The sequence below is a fragment of the Cebus imitator genome, unplaced genomic scaffold, assembly GCF_001604975.1.
Source record: "Cebus imitator isolate Cc_AM_T3 unplaced genomic scaffold, Cebus_imitator-1.0 Scaffold7, whole genome shotgun sequence".
In the NCBI taxonomy this organism is placed as follows: domain Eukaryota; kingdom Metazoa; phylum Chordata; class Mammalia; order Primates; family Cebidae; genus Cebus; species Cebus imitator.
The window spans coordinates 9,241,152-9,257,223 of record NW_016107322.1 but is presented as its reverse complement, the minus strand read 5'-3'; the positions used below and the strand labels follow the sequence as shown (position 1 = coordinate 9,257,223).

The 16,072-nt window shown below is 37.1% G+C and overlaps 1 protein-coding gene across 1 annotated transcript in view; it reads right to left on the bottom strand.

Moving 5' to 3' along the window:
• Positions 1–16,072, bottom strand: part of ROBO2 (roundabout guidance receptor 2) — a 1,330,354-nt gene that overhangs the window by 177,761 nt on the left and 1,136,521 nt on the right. The window contains exon 3 of the mRNA XM_037742645.1: positions 1,600–1,757. Coding sequence (XP_037598573.1) covers positions 1,600–1,757 — 158 coding nt within the window. The remainder of the gene's footprint in view (positions 1–1,599; positions 1,758–16,072) is intronic.

The window sequence follows — 16,072 nt, the reverse complement described above, 5'->3', positions numbered from 1 at the left end:
ATCAACGTCTGTCTGACTGACATTCCTTTGTTTCTCCCCTCCCCTTTGCCCCAAGAACAGAGAAGGGGGCTCTCTCAAGTTTCCTTATCTGTGTGAGAAAAGTCCTTCCAAAAGAAACACAATGGCCTTAAATCCCCTATCTGAAACCTCCTTAATCTGCAAAGATTAATCACAAAAGAAAAAACTAAAAGTCATTACCATGCCTATTGGACAGACTGCTCAACTGTTCTTCTTCCAGTTGTTATCTGAGAGACTTTATATAATAAGTCAACTTTTGTTTGCAGTGCAGTTCTGCCCCTCACCTTCCCAGAACTTGTCACTACATCTCCCAGAAGCCAGAAGAACTTCCTCTCAGGCTGTTGACTGTTTGTTGGATCTATTCATCTCCTCTGAAAATCGTTTAATCTTCCTACAAAATTGCAGAATATCCCCACTTTCCTCTATCCTATGAAGACGGTAATTAAGCTCCAACCATCTAGCCCTTCCTTGAGTTTTATGCTTTGTATGATTCCCTTGCACTTATATATAAATATATTTGTATGCTTCTCCTTCTATTAAACTGTCTATTGCCAGTTTATTTCAGCAGATTAAAAGACAAACCTTTAGAGGGTGAAGAGAAAAATTATCTTTGCCCCTATAGCAGAAACACATGAATATATGTTTTCATTTCTTCCATAGCCTATCTGGTTCTATTTTATATTGTAATCACACTATGAACATACGAAAAATCCTCATTTGTAATAAAAATATTTTTAAAATAGTAGTGGCACATTTACTCAGTCAAATGATAAATTATCTTAAAATATATTCACTCTCAGTTGTATTGAATATAAAAATTATACTACTGAATAATATCAGAAAGTTAAACCATTATATATACTATTTCTGTGAGATGGTTCTCACTTAAAAACCTCACATACAAATGTTGCATGGATCCTCTGAAGAAATAAAATAATTACATGCCATTTCCCTGTTTCTGTGTGTTTCATTTTGAATTTTAATCAACTGGTGAACCTCATCATCAATTTCCTTTGAAAACAGAGTTATTTTTCTACATGAGCTAACATGCAGAATCAGTCAGCTATTTTGAATTAGATATTATTTCATATCCATTCACTTTGCTTTTAAATCAATTCATGTATAAAATTTTACTGTTATAAATATTATTTAATTGGAAAAACTGGAAAAAAAGCACTTGAGATTTTCATCACCTTAAATTATTTTCACTTATAATTTTGGAAAGTGGTACGAAATTAAATGTAGTTAATATGGTTTATGGCTATCATTTATACTTTAAAACTCATACTGTGTGATCAATAGAAGCTTCTGGAGATTTTATAAAAGAGCTAAAACATCGATATTATAGTGTAAAGATACAATTCAGATTGGTGCAATTATTAATACTTCCTCTACACTTGATTTACATAACTTTTGTCTCTTTGTAGCTGCTTATCTCAATATTTTTAAGCCTTTTCAAGGCGTATAAATTGTAAGTAATATTCAAATACAATTATATTAATAGTAAATCAAAGAATAAAATACATCTATTTTAAGACTGAGAATTCAATCTCTGCGGGCCGTGATTTTAATTTAACTCACACTTATTCTTTCTTCCTTGTCATCAATTCGAACTTTGTCCTTTTTCCAGTAGATGGTAGGTTCTGGGTGTCCCCGGGGAGGTTGGCACTCCAGGATTGCAGGCTCTCCAGCTGCGACTACAACATCTGTGGGGTTTTGTCGGAAGTCATCTCGTAACACTGAGGAAACATAATTACAGGAAAAGAAAACTCAACGACAGTAACGGAAGCTTTTTGTCGTACAAGTTAACTTCAAATCTGGCTACCTTGTTCTAGTAAAAATTGCCTGGAGTTTTACTGAGAACATAGCTACATTCACCTTAAAATCTTCTAGAGCCAACATGAATGGCCATCAACAGAAGAATGGCTGACTAAATGATCATGCACCTTTGCTCAAAATTTCCGTTTTAAAAATGAAGTCTTAAAAAATGAGGAATATGTATGTACAGTTCTGTGATTGAATAAAAAAGCAAGGTGCAGAATCCTTCATTAGTATGATTCTATTTTCTATAAAGAAAATCACACACACACACACACACACACACACACACACACACACACCCACATATGCATGTGGTTTGTGAGCCTGCAAGCCTAATGGTCTGTAAGGGGAAGCGGGGTGAGAATTCTTTGAGAAAGTCCTTTCTCATGACATAAACGTAGACAAGATCCACACTGTTTTCATTATACTTCAGAAGACAGACTCACAGTTCACCCTTGTAGCATGCTAGCGCCCTCGTAGACAGGGCTACATTTTCATTCTCTCTGCATCTCCACCTGCCGAGTGACATCTGGGCAGCGTGACATTCAGGGCAAGAGATAACCCTTATAGCAGTTTTGCCTGTCTGAAATTTCCCTCCTTTCATTAAGGAGAACAGCAGGTTGGACCTCCACTGTAACCACCGAAAATCTGGCATGCCTAGCTCTCCAAATGTCACCTATCTATCTGCCTGTGCTTCTCTGCTCCTGACAAGATGAAAAGCCTGGAGAGGTGGCTCAGCCCTAACAGACTGCATTTATGTGATAAATCAGAGCTACACCAATTTTAGGGTAAACAGTCACAAAAGTAGTTAAAATCAGCAAAGGTACCATATACTACAACTGTCTCTGCTTTTCCTGACTGCCTTCACTATTTCTGCTCTTGGACATTCCAACCCTGACATGTTTGGTTCCAAAGTACCTCGAGGTAAAATGAAACTAAACACACACACACACACACACACACACACACACACACACACACACACGCATCAAGCTGTTGGAAATCAACATTAGGCAGCTTGTGCTAGCCTGTTATGTAAATCATGTGCTGCAGGTGGGGATTAGGTCAAACCAACTGCCTTCCGTGTCCTATAATGAGACCCACTTCAGCACTCTGCTTCTTTGTTGTGCCAAGTCTGTAGGTTAATTGTCATTCTCCAAATAAATAAAAAAATCCCTGTCCTTAAAATAGCTCCAGAGACAACTGAGTGACTTTTAGGGTTTTTCTTTTCTTGTCTCCTGCAACACATCCTTTAACACGGTTTTCCATCTTAATGAAGTCATGGCCCTTTATGAGATTAGAGAACCTCGTCTCTTAGTGAAGGAGCAGTAAGAAATAATTCAGCACAAATTGTTCACTCTCAGTTTATAAGCTGATTAATTTACTGCTTTCACTGCTAAAGAAATGTGTTTCATTTTAGCACTGTGAACTGCACATTTTTGGCCCCCTTGTCTAATTGGCAAGAAAGGTGTGATTTATATGTGTAAGGCTTTGCTTCTGAATGGGCTGAGGAAAGTGTGCATTTAAATGTGACATTCATGCAACTGATAAGAAGGGGTTAACCCTGTGGTTCCCTCTTGCAGGTAAATCCTCCTGGGAGAGCAAGCTGGTGATCATTTATATTCTAAATACAGAACAGCTGCCTATTTATGCAATGTTAAGAAGTGCAAAAATATGGTAACAGGGTGATGAGCACCCCTACAATATCCTGTACTGGCAACAAATGGTGTTTTGGCAGGCCCTCAATCTGTTCCAAAATGGCACATCTGGCCAGTTGAAGGGCCTTCTCCAGAACTGGTCTCCTGAAAAATAACATGCCAGAAAGCCTAAGCACAAATGGTGCTTAAAACCATTGCAAATCATTCAGAAATACAATGTTACACCAATTTGCTACAATCCAATTTTTTCTTAAAGGCCCTTTGACATGAGGGACAAAAAGAAGAAAAACATCATAACAAACTATAAGGACTGCTTCTCTTTAACAATAAAACATGTGTTTATGGCATTCAACAAAAAGCAGGAAAATGACTCCGATTTGCAAATGAAGCCAAGAAATCTAACATCAACTGTAATTTTAGGCTTTCAGACTATTCACCCAGAGAGGAGGGTGAGATAATGATATAATTGATACTGTACCCTCTTCAACTTGTAATATGCTCTTTGGGGTTTGTATGGTACTCTGTAAATTCGTCTGTGTTTAGTGATATCGCTTTTACCCTAAGTCTTCCGGATATTATAATATTTTCTTCTCTCTCTCTCTCAGGTAAAAAACATGCTCTTCAGCAGGTTCCAGGATAGTAAGACAAGAACTTATTTTAGGAAAAGGAGTAAAGTCATTTTTACTATTCTCAAATTTTAAAGGAAGATGTGTATGTTCTGATATTTGTTTATATGATTCTGAGGTCTGTATGCACATTTATAAATGTAAGGAAAGTAAGATGAAATATCATCTATCAATTCCCATTTTTCTGCTAACTATTAATTTCTGCCTTGTATCATGCCCTGTACTCTTTATCGTAGCTGATAAAGGAAAGAAAGCGTTAGCCACAGTGAAGAAGAAGTTCCAAACTCAGAGATCCGCTTGGAACCCCCTCCCTCTGTCAAAGAGCTTTTCTCCTTTGTGGATTAAATGTCTGCTCTTTTTTTTTTTTTTTTTTTTGGAGACGGAGTCTCGCTCTGTCGCCCAGGCTGGAGAGCAGTGGTGCGATCTCGGCTTACTGCAACCTTCGCCTCCCGGGTTCAAGCGATTCTCCCACGTAAGCCCCGCCCCGAGTAGCTGGAACTACAGAGGTGTGCGAACACGCCCAGCTAATTTTTCATATTTTTAGTTAGAGATCCGTTTTCAACGTGTTGGCCTGGATGGTCTGGATCTCCTGACCTCCTGATCCGCCCGCCTCGGCCTCCCAAAGTGCTGGGATTACGGGTGTGAGCCACCACGCCCGGCCTAAACTTCTGTTCTTAAACTTACTCCTTGTGTGTCCATGTCCTTGATTCCCTTGGCAGGAGGCAACGAATCCAGGGTATCACCCAAGACGAATGACACTGCTTCAGTGCCGTATTTCAGGGTATCAGTTTCTGAGCCCCAACAAAATATACAAGGGTTCCCTTTCTCAACACCCTTGCCAATACTTACCTTTCATGTTTCAGATAATAGATTTTCTAACAGGTGTACATTATACTCAGTAAATATATACAATTACTCATCAAATAAAAATTCAATTTTTAAAATTACATTAATAAAAGAAAAAGGATATAATAGGTACATCTAAGTTAGAATACAGGGTTTCAAATCTCCATGGGTGGGGTGGGGGAATATGTAAATAACTAGAACCCAAATACTCGTTTCTATATGTGAGCTGGAAAACACATATAAAGAGTTCACTCAGCTCGTCATAATATAACCTGAATTAGACTTAAATGTTTTTTACATTGGGATGCACCATGACTTAGGAAATTGTTTTGGAAAACTGGAACATTTTAAATTACAAGAGTACTTGATACAATATCGTTCATATTTATGACACAGAGGTTTTTAACAAATTAAAAATCTTCAAGTATGTATTGAATACTACAATGTGCTCAACACTCACCTGTGAACTGGTTAAGAAATACATGAACAGGAATGGCATAATAGCGCCTGTGGTAGGCCCTTGCTCTATTCTCCAATGCTCACTCCCTTCTGGTATTTACTCCCTTTGTATATCCCCTCCCCTTAGCATGAACTAGACTTAGTGATTTACCTTTGATGAACAGAATGTTACAAAGTGATAGGATGCCACTTCCAAGATCAGGTTATAAAAAATTGTGACGTTCATGTTTTTGCACTCTTTCTCTCTCTGTCTCTCTCATTGGGGCTTAGAAAATGATACCCCAAAATAAGCCACTTTAGACTTTAAACTAAGAGAACCCAGTGAGAAGCAAATGGAGGAAAGAGCTTTCTCTAACGATCCCCTATCTACCTAAAGATCCTATCCTCCAAAAGATATTCAATTATTTGGATTCCTTTCTCAGATATCTCATTAAACAGGGGAAATTGATGCATACTGCAGGAAGAAAGACCAGAGTTGACATTGTAAACAGAGCCCAGGGAAGCTTTGTCCCAGGCTACCCTTTGTTCCTCAGGCCCATTCATCTCCTGTAAAAATCACTTCTTCTAAAATTGGCTGTATTGCCCACTTCCCTCTCCTCTATGAAGAGAGAAATTAAGCTTCAAGTATTTAACCTTTCTTTCAGTCTCAGATTTTGTGTGGCTTCTATGCACACGTGTGCATAGTAAGTATGTAGCCTTTTTTTTCTCCTGCTAATATGTCTATTGTCAGTGTATTTGAGCAGACTAAGTTATTGAATCTTTAGAGGGAAAGTCTGAATTCCTCTTACTCTCTTCTCATATACTTCCTTGGATTATGCAGGGTGCCATGTTGCAGAATGGAGAAACCCATTTGACAAGGACCTGAGGTCAGCTTCCAGCTGACAGCTGGCAAGAAACCAAGGACCTCAGTCCAAAAACCCTTGAGTCACCACTGGATTTTGTAGTAATCTGTTATGAAGTAGTATGTAACTAGTAGAGTACCTTTAAAAAGCTTTATGTCCAGGCTACTCACGGTGGCTCACGCCTGCAATCCCAGCATTTTGGGAGGCTGAGGCGGGTGGATCATGAGGTCAGGAGTTCGAGACCAGCCTGGCCAATGTGGTGAAACCCCATCTCTACTAAAAATACAAAAATTAGCGAGGTTGCAGTGAGCTGAGATTGTGTCATTGCACTCCAGCCTGGGTGACAGAGCAAGACTCCATCTCAAAAACAAACAAATAAAAAAAAAACCCAAAAAACAGTATTATGTTCAGTTGTGATTTTAGAGCTTACATCTTTGACTCCTTCTTCCTTATATTCCCAGATTCGTTCCTACCCCAAACCTCTCTGTTTTGTCTTAAATCAATAGTTCTTAGACTTTTTCTTTTTTAAACCTCAGTTTAGGCAAATCACTACTCAGCTATTTCCAACATAGTTTATTAAAACAAATTATCAATGACAATGAGATGAGAACATATAATTAATGAACTTCTGAAAGACACATTTCTAAACCACAATGTGCACATGATCCCAACTAAAATTATCAGAAGTGTAAAAGCCTAAAAGTTTACTGATTGGCGCACATCACTAAATAAAGAATACCATCCACAACCAACTAAATATTATGAGAAAGATGATCTAAGAAGTAATTGTAATGAAAAGTATGGCCAACAGCAGCTGAAAACCACAGGCAACCCAAACAACACTGAACACAAGGCTTTCTTGCAGGCATATTTCGTCTGTGTGTGTGTGTCAGAACTGCTGGAGCTATGTGGTATAGTGACATCCAAACTTCTCCTAGAAGACTGAACTCTAGTCCCAAGCAGGTGCTTATATGACATACATTTTAGATTATGAATGCAGTTTCAGTAAATTATGATACATAGAAGGATACTCAGGAACTTTTACTCATGCATATACATAATATATATAATTATGTGCTGATTTTCAGTAATAATTTTTTAAAAGTTGCTTTTAAAAATTAACAGGCACATATGACACTTGTAATCTATTTTTAAGATAACTTTTTCTATAATGATAGATAAAATTTAGTGAGTATATACCATATACCAAATATAGCATCATGGATATAGAATAGGTCATTGGAGCCTCATCTACTGTGTTAGGTAAGTACAGGATTTGAATCCATTGTGTCTGACACTATAATTTACACACAATCATTATGCTGCACTGATTTGCCATATCATCTAGGTCTATTTATCCTCTCTCCACTGCCCTAGTTCAGAATGTCCTTATATCTCCCTTGAATTACTGTAAGAATATCCTATTTGACCTTTTTCTCTGATTTCTCCTTTAAACTTTCCATTGTGGGTATATAAGTTAGCTAAAATGCAAATGTGATCATGTCAATTTCCCTTTTAACACTTTTTAATGACTCTTAAGATAAAATTCTCTCCTTAATATGATTTCAAATGTTGTCTGGAATCAGGTCCCTGCATATATCTCCAGGCTCATCAGGGACATTTCTGTAACCTCCATGCCCTAGGGATATGCAGGAATACCTAATTATCATTGTAGGTTGGCATATGATGATCTTTCTGCCTGAAACTAACTCCTAGCTGTCCCTTTGTTCTCTTACTTTTGTTTATTCCTTTATGAAGTACATACTGTTCCCTTAGTGTCAACTTTGGACTCACTTATCTGAACAGGTTTTCCCTATCTATTTTACTGGACCGGGTAACACTCCAAAGAGCTCCCAAGTTGAAGGGCAACAGAGAAGTTAATCAAGTATTGTTGATTGATTAATTGAATTAATGTGCTCTTCTTCAAGATGTGTGTTGCAGCCGTTTTTTAAATTATATAAAGTAGACCACGGTGTTTTAATTTGATTTTAAAATGTCATTTATGAAGAATAATTTGAGTTGTTTGGATTTAAGAAATAGTCTTTGGCTTGCCTACCTACCTGCTCATATATCTGTAAAATAAAAGACAGTTCAAGAAGGTCAGGAATCAAGGAATAAAACAGATTTATGTTTAGCCAGAAAAACTGGTAGCAGAAATTATACATTTTAAGGTAAATTATTACAATGGACTAAGAGAAAAAAAAAGTGATGGCCACTCATACAGCCGGCACAGATGATTCCCCCAGCCCGACCAACACCACTGTCACCACCACCACCATTACCATAGGGAATGATTGATTGGGTGTAATCCCAGCCAGCATGCAGCTCCGAACTTCCACTCTACACAAGAAGAAAATACTCGATCACTTCCTGGACTAAATGGCTGTAGTTGGTAGCCATGCTTTGACCCCAGGGGGAGCTCTAGCCTCAGGATCAAACTGGGGCTATGAACAGAATGTAAAAACTCTGGGTTCTTAAGGACATGGCTGGACAAATTTATTCTGAAAACTGTGCTAACTCTGGACTTTCTAGATATGTTTCCTTTCATATTTAAGCCACTGTAAGTTTCCCTTTTCAACCAAAAGCTCCCCACCGACATGACATAATAATCCTGTATTTTTCCAAAGTCTTAATGACTAAAAGATCGAATAATATTGTCATTCATGAGAAACTACTTTATTACATTTGATACAAGTGAACAAAATATGGCCAGGATGGGCAGGCTAGCCACCAGTTAAATAGACAATAACATCTGAAAATGTGGGCATAAGTCATAAGTGGTTTCTTCTGCACAGAAGGGGAATGGGAAAGAAATAACTCAGTGGGGAGGCATCCTGGGACCGCTGTGCAAGCTGACACTCTGGCACCCTGCAGCATGCTGACAACTCCAAAATGAGAAGCTCTCAACCCCACCGCCAACAAGATTCTGGGTACAGGCACATTCGCTGGGCAAATAATCCAGATAAACCAGCGGTATGAATTGGAGCATGTTGAATAAACAAGAATGCCCTGTGACTTGTTCATTTTCAAGTCATAGCATTTTGTGAAGTCTACTATTCTGCAGGGAATAAAACACACAAACACAAACATAATTCACACAAGAGGAATGGCCAGCTTCAAGTTTCTTAGCCAAGTCTTTATTCTTGAATCCTTTTTTTAGCCATGTTCTGTACTCACCCACGATATAATTTGGAGTCCTGCTAAGAGTGCCAAGTCTTCCTTAATGTTTTCCATTAATGTTTAAAACTTGCTGAAGGATTCTTAGAAATTGCATGGAAACATTGTGCTCTCTGTAATTTGTATCCATAACCTCTGTAATGCATATGTTCTCCTTAGGGACCAAGTGTTGAGATCATTCATAAACTCTTGGATCACATGTGGCACTGCAAACTGGTGACATCTGACCACGGCAGACTCTAGGCCTGTCTCTGGCAATCATTTCCTTTGGTTTGCAGTTAAAGAGCCAGCAGTTGGCATGCCTTCAACCCTTGGAAGTCCTATTTTTGGCAAAGCCTAACATGTGATATTTGACAGGGATCTGCATAGCCTATCCATTAGCTTATGAGGAAGTTGTGGATGAAGCTAATTAATGTTTAATCAGTTCCTCTTTTTTCTCCCTTAAAGAGCCATTGCCCACAGAATTGTTCACATAAGATTGCTGTCTCCAAAATCACAGAGAGCTCAAAGGAACAAGATCAAGTTAGAGTTTATGTCCAAATACAGCATGTGAGGAGGACGGTTTCTAGAAATGCTAGGATTAACCTAAACATGTTCACAGCAATGCCTTCCACAGCTGCAGAACAAAACCCAACCTACCATGCTACCAAAACGTTCTGTTCTGCTCCACAAGTTACTGCCTTTCAGCACCTGCCCAGTTTGGATCAATTCTTGCCTTGGTCAAAGCAATGCTTACAACTTTGGACATTTGAAGATATAATACATTCAATTAAAAATTAAGAACTACACAGGCTAGCTTATTTTTTAAAAAAATTAGTGTTTTTAAAGGTGGTAGCAAGGGGAAACAGTAGATTGTTTCAAGGTTATAATACTGCCCTCTACTTTTCTTAGATCTGGTTTGAGGATGGATAGATAGACAGATAGATAGATAGATAGATAGATAGATAGATAGATAGATAGACAGACAGATAGATGACAGAGCCAGCAAGCCCACCAGTTTTATAGGACTTACATTGACAGGATTATTACAAATAACCATCTGTCTGCTTCTAGCTTTTCAGTCTGGTTCATGTCTCATTGGCCTCAGGTCTTCAGACAAAGCAATTGGGTTGCTAGGTGCCAGGTAGGTGTGTCACAGGTGCTTTGGAAAATGCCTGCCTTATTTCTCCACTGCTTTTCATTTTTCTCCAACTACCTGCATTCCCTCCTCATTTAGCCATTACCATTGGATCAAAAAACCAAAAATTAAAGTATTAAATCTTATTTACATATATTTATACAAAATTTGAATTCAATACATTTGTTTACATGTACATTTACATTAAAATATATCTAAGCATATATTTAAATCCAAATTTCAGGATTCATTACTGACCCAAAGCTATTGTTGTCCATTTGAATAAAGGAAATAAAGAGTGTTACCAGATACGTATTAATGTGCTGCATTATTCTGGATCCCAACAGATCACTGCTCTCCTCCCACCTTGTCAGTCCTTATCTGAAGATATTAGCTTTTACAGCACTCCGCTGCGCACTTCACAGAGGTACATGGCTTCAGCAGCATCTTCTGTTATTCTAGCCTCTCCTAGTATCAACGTGTTATTGCTCTGATATTTCTCTACCATCGTGTATTCTGATGTGCATGATCAACATGAATTACAATGCCAAGTAACTGCCAGATGCCATGAGTTATAAACTCAATAGTCTAAGGATTATTACACATTAGGGCACCCTACAGTGCAAGGGTATCCTGGAATTTATGTGTTATTTATTACCTATTGGCAGGGTCTCAAAGCAATCTCACCCCTGCTGATGAAATAAGGGTTGAAAGGAAAAGAAGGTCAAGGTCAACCTTCTTTGCCAGTTCCTTCAACACTACTGTTGCTTTATCTCTTTTTCTCCTCTACCCGAAACTCAACAAATCTCTAAATAGAGTAGAAATATTATATTTATGGACCTACAGCTTGATTCTGCTAATTTCACAATTTCCATCATTTTACCTATTTAACAACACATTTTGCAACCGTAACCATTAGCCAGGTCCTAGATAGGTGGTCCACATGAATCACATCATAATCCATAAACTTGAAAATGAGCAGTTTCAGAGTACACTGTTTATGTTCCTCTTTTGCACTGGAACATTAACCAAAGCCTAACTACATAGATTGTATTCGAATTTTGAATTAAAAAATATATATTCCACATGCTTGTGGATTTTTTAGTCTTAGTTTTCCAATATTAAAATTTGATATGTCCACATCACAGAATATGGGCATTACACCATCATGAATTTTGCTGAAATAGACTGAATTTGACATCCTATATTCTTCAAGAAATGTTCTACTTGATTACTACATGACAAGAGGCTTGAAATGTATCCTAATTCAAATGTATCATATTGATTTTTAAATTCACTGATTAAAAATAGCTCTATCAGTTCTCCACTCTATCCCAATCCCAATAACCTTCTTTTCTTTTGCTACTAAATGAATTCCAAATGCAGTAGTTAACATTCAGCAATCTCATTACCCATCTACCATAAATCTTCAAAAGCATTGCCATCTTTTGACAGTTCAGCAGTAGAAGAGGAAGCAAGGAGCATAACCAAGTACTTTTTATAAATGCAAATGTCCTAAATACCAAATTTAAATTACTTCAGAAAAGTCATATTACACCATTGACAGTGATTGGAGAACGATGTGCTTGAAGATTTTTGTTTACTTACGAAAAGCACAACTTCCTATACTCCTAAAGACAAACTGAATCAAATACTGTATCAAACAACAAATTCTGAGTATCTTTTAAAAATATAATACTGAGTTCTCAGGAAGAGAATTAATTGTATGTGTGTTTTACCCAAAAGTGTTTAAATATTTTAAAACGCATAGATGTTTTAATCAAACCTTCATATCTTATGTGAAACTGGAAAGATGTACTCTTAAGTATAGAGTTTTAAATAAAATCCTTCTTTTCCTCTGATACACACTGAAGACATCTTACCTATCCATAGAGTATGTGCTCAGCAATAAGAAAATAAATAATATTGTCTTCTGAGTCTCTAGCTATATATTCATTCCCTCGGCTACCCTGTTTCTCCTAGCCTGAGGACTTACTACACTTTCACTCTCAGAATGCTTGGAGATAAAAAATACACATAAAAATAAACATTTCCTTTCTGTGTGGAGAGGAAGCAACTCTCTACATTGTAGTTCCTACTTATTAGCTGCATGAGATAGTTTTAGTTTCTCTTCCTGGAATGGTACTAAATTTGATAAATAAGGTTTATCAGAAAGTCTACTAAACCTCCAATATTTTGACCTAATCAAGGCAATTCATTATGCCACATCACTAAAATTCACAAACTACCTTGATCTCTTTTTGGCTTTTTTCATGCACCATATTAACTTTACTCCCTCTAAAAACCGTCTACAAATAGTAAAATTAGAACCTTGTTTTCTTGGTACTCTTGAAGAACAGTTAAATTATGAATGTAGGGCAAGTGGTCTAAAATGTCAGCAACAACAAAAAATCTGAAGTTGGCAAATGGGATAATCTTTGAAATAAATTACTAGATACTAAATAATCAAATATATACAGATTGAATAATTTGTAATGCACATGTTTAATACTGTCCTTGACATATTTTCCCCATATTTACTTAAAGGAAAGACCTTTGCTTTAGAGGGTGAGGGTCTTTATGAGAAATGGCTTCAATCCATCATTGGACAACCAATCACTGAGTCTGCTTTCAGTTGATAAAAGTGCTGGGTAGGAAGTACGGACTAAAAGACTTCTCCTTTTCCTTCTAATATCCCAAGTAGTGAAGGAGGAAATCTATTCATTCTTTCTGAAATTTAAAAAGAAAAATATTCAACATTACCTAAGAATTGGATAACTTCCTGTTTTACCTTCCAAACTAGACACTTTAAAATCCAAAGGAAGTACTATCAATCAATATTCCAGGACAGTCCCAGGAAATTCAGGCTGAATATTCCCCTTCCTCCCCATGTAACTCTATGTGGTCTATCCTTTAAAATAATCTCTACAGCCTCTTCTTTGTTTCCTCAAATGTAGCATTCAACCCACACTTCCTCAGACCTTTCTTTAGGTCCTGAAACACAACATGCTCTTTTCTTTTTTAGGGCCTAAACACAGTTTGCTCTCTATTTCTGGAATGCACTCTAATTCCTCTCCACCATATGCCAGTTCCTCATAGGGACTTGGAACTCCCATTTAACAAGTGTTTGTAGAGCTACTACTATTTGGCAGGAAGACAACACAGCACTGCAGTAAAGATAACGGGCTTGGTCAGCTGGCCTGGGTTGTCTCTGTTCTGCTACTTTTATTATCCAGATGATTACCTACTTTTATTATTAAATTATTAGAGGTCCTTGAGCCATTTGAGCCTCAGCTTTTTCATCTGTAAAATGAAGGTTAAAAAAAAAAAGCCTTTGTCTTTGGTTTGTTAGGAAGTATAAACAGTTACAATGAAGAGTAAAGGAAGTAGATCATGAAAGAGTTATTGTCCTTAGGAACTAGAAGTAGTGTAGTAAACAAGGACTTTGAATTTTACTTTTGCATCTACTCCTAAATGAGTTTAATGACTGTCAATTTTTAATTCCTTTGACTGTCAAATAGTTAATAATCTTTAAGAGGCCAGGCATAGTAGCTCACACCTATAACCCTAGCACTTTGGCAGGCCATGACATGGAAGGGTCTCTTGAGCTCAGGAGTTCAAGACCATTTTGGGCAACATGGTGAAACCCTGTCTCCACCAAAAATACAAAAATTAGCCAGGCACAGTGGTGTGTTCCTGTAGTCACAGCTGCTTTGGAGGCTGAGGTGGGAGATTTGCTTGAGCCCAAGTGGTCAAGGCTGCAGTGAGCCATGATTGCACCACTGCACTCCAGCCTGGGCAACAGAATGAGACTCTGTCTCAAAAAAGGAACAATAATAACAGTAATAATAATAATCTTCAATAACCCTGTCCTGTATATAAAATTTTTCAGATCTTATTGTCTTAGGGGTCAATCAATTACTATGCAATTGCTAAAAGTGATAATCCTTATGAATAAGTATTAAGAACTAGGGATTTATATATAATTCCAAAATCAGACATATTTAGACGTATTGTTTTATGTTACACAGTACTAATATCATGGTTCTTCCCAATCAAAAAGTATAAATTTTGCCTGGTAAGTTTTATCTAGTTCACTTAAAAGTTGATTTTAATATGACCTTAATTTTGCTCTGTTTAATTGATAACAAACTTAGATATTTGTGTTTCACTTTTCAATCAGCTCTAGTTGTTGAGACTAGTTCTGTTAAGTATCAGAAGAGTTTTATTTTTCAATCATCCACTTTTTAAATTCAAGTATGTACTGCACGTTTTGTTTCAATCTCTATGTAGCACACTTTAGGAGTACAAGATAGTTCAGTGAAAGATGTTCCCCTCATGGTACTAAAGAGATTATGGAAAGTTACCATAACTAACTCAAAAACCACAAACTGAAAGATAAAAGTATGAATTATTGGGGACAAGTATGTTAAAGATGCCATAAGGTACAAAGGATGAAACATTGTTTTCATAAGCAAGGCTTTTTAGAGGAGCGGGTTTCAGACCTGGGTTTGGAATATGCATTATATGCTTTAATTAATCACAAAAGGAGAAGAAGCATGTTGGAACGTGCTTGCATGCACATGAAGCAATCTCTGAAACGACATACAAGAGACTAATGATAACAAATGCCTTTGCAGAAAAAAAAAATACTGGGAAGTAAAGAATAAGAGAGGAAGACTTCCCTGCATCTACTTCATAATTCTTTACTTTAAAACCCTGTAAATGTATTATTTACTCATTAATACATGTATTTACCAATGTATAAATTCAATGCATAAAGAAAAAGTATATTGACACAGAGTGTTTTCAAATCATGCTATCTGTCCCAACTGGATTCAACACAAAGAGTTGTGAAGAGAGCATAAAAACGTGGTTTCTTACAAGAGTCATTCAGTCATACAAATGGCAATTTTCCACAATCAGGTGCTTTGAAATGTAAATGTCAATAAAATATCTGTAGTATGCTGGTAAGCCTGGCCTTAAGCCTGATAAAAACATACAATTCAACTAATCAGTTTTTTTCAAAGATAGGGGCTAAAATTTCTTTAGTGTTAAGAAGGACCCTTCTTTTCATTTAATATTAACTGAAGGCCTACTATGAGCTAGGTACAAGAGGCATAAAGACAAATTTGATAATAACCTTTTGATTCGAGACTTGGGTCCCTTCAGTGCCTCAATAGAATACTGGATAAAGAGTGGGGATGTTGTAAAGGAAGGAGCAAGTATTACCACCTGTGGTCTAGGTGAGAGTGGCTTGCAGCTGTCAAGACATCTTGCGTAAAAGCCAAAATATCAATTATTACTCAAAATTATCAATTTTATGAAAAGTTATTTTTCTCTCTCAAATTATAAGTTGTGAGTCTATAAATCTCTTTCAAATAAGTAAATCAGGCTGGGTGTGGTGGCTCATGCCTGTAATCTTAGTACTTTGGGAGGCTGAGGTGATCAAATAACGAGGTCAGGAGATCGAGATCATCCTGGCCAACGTGGTGAAACTCTGTCTCT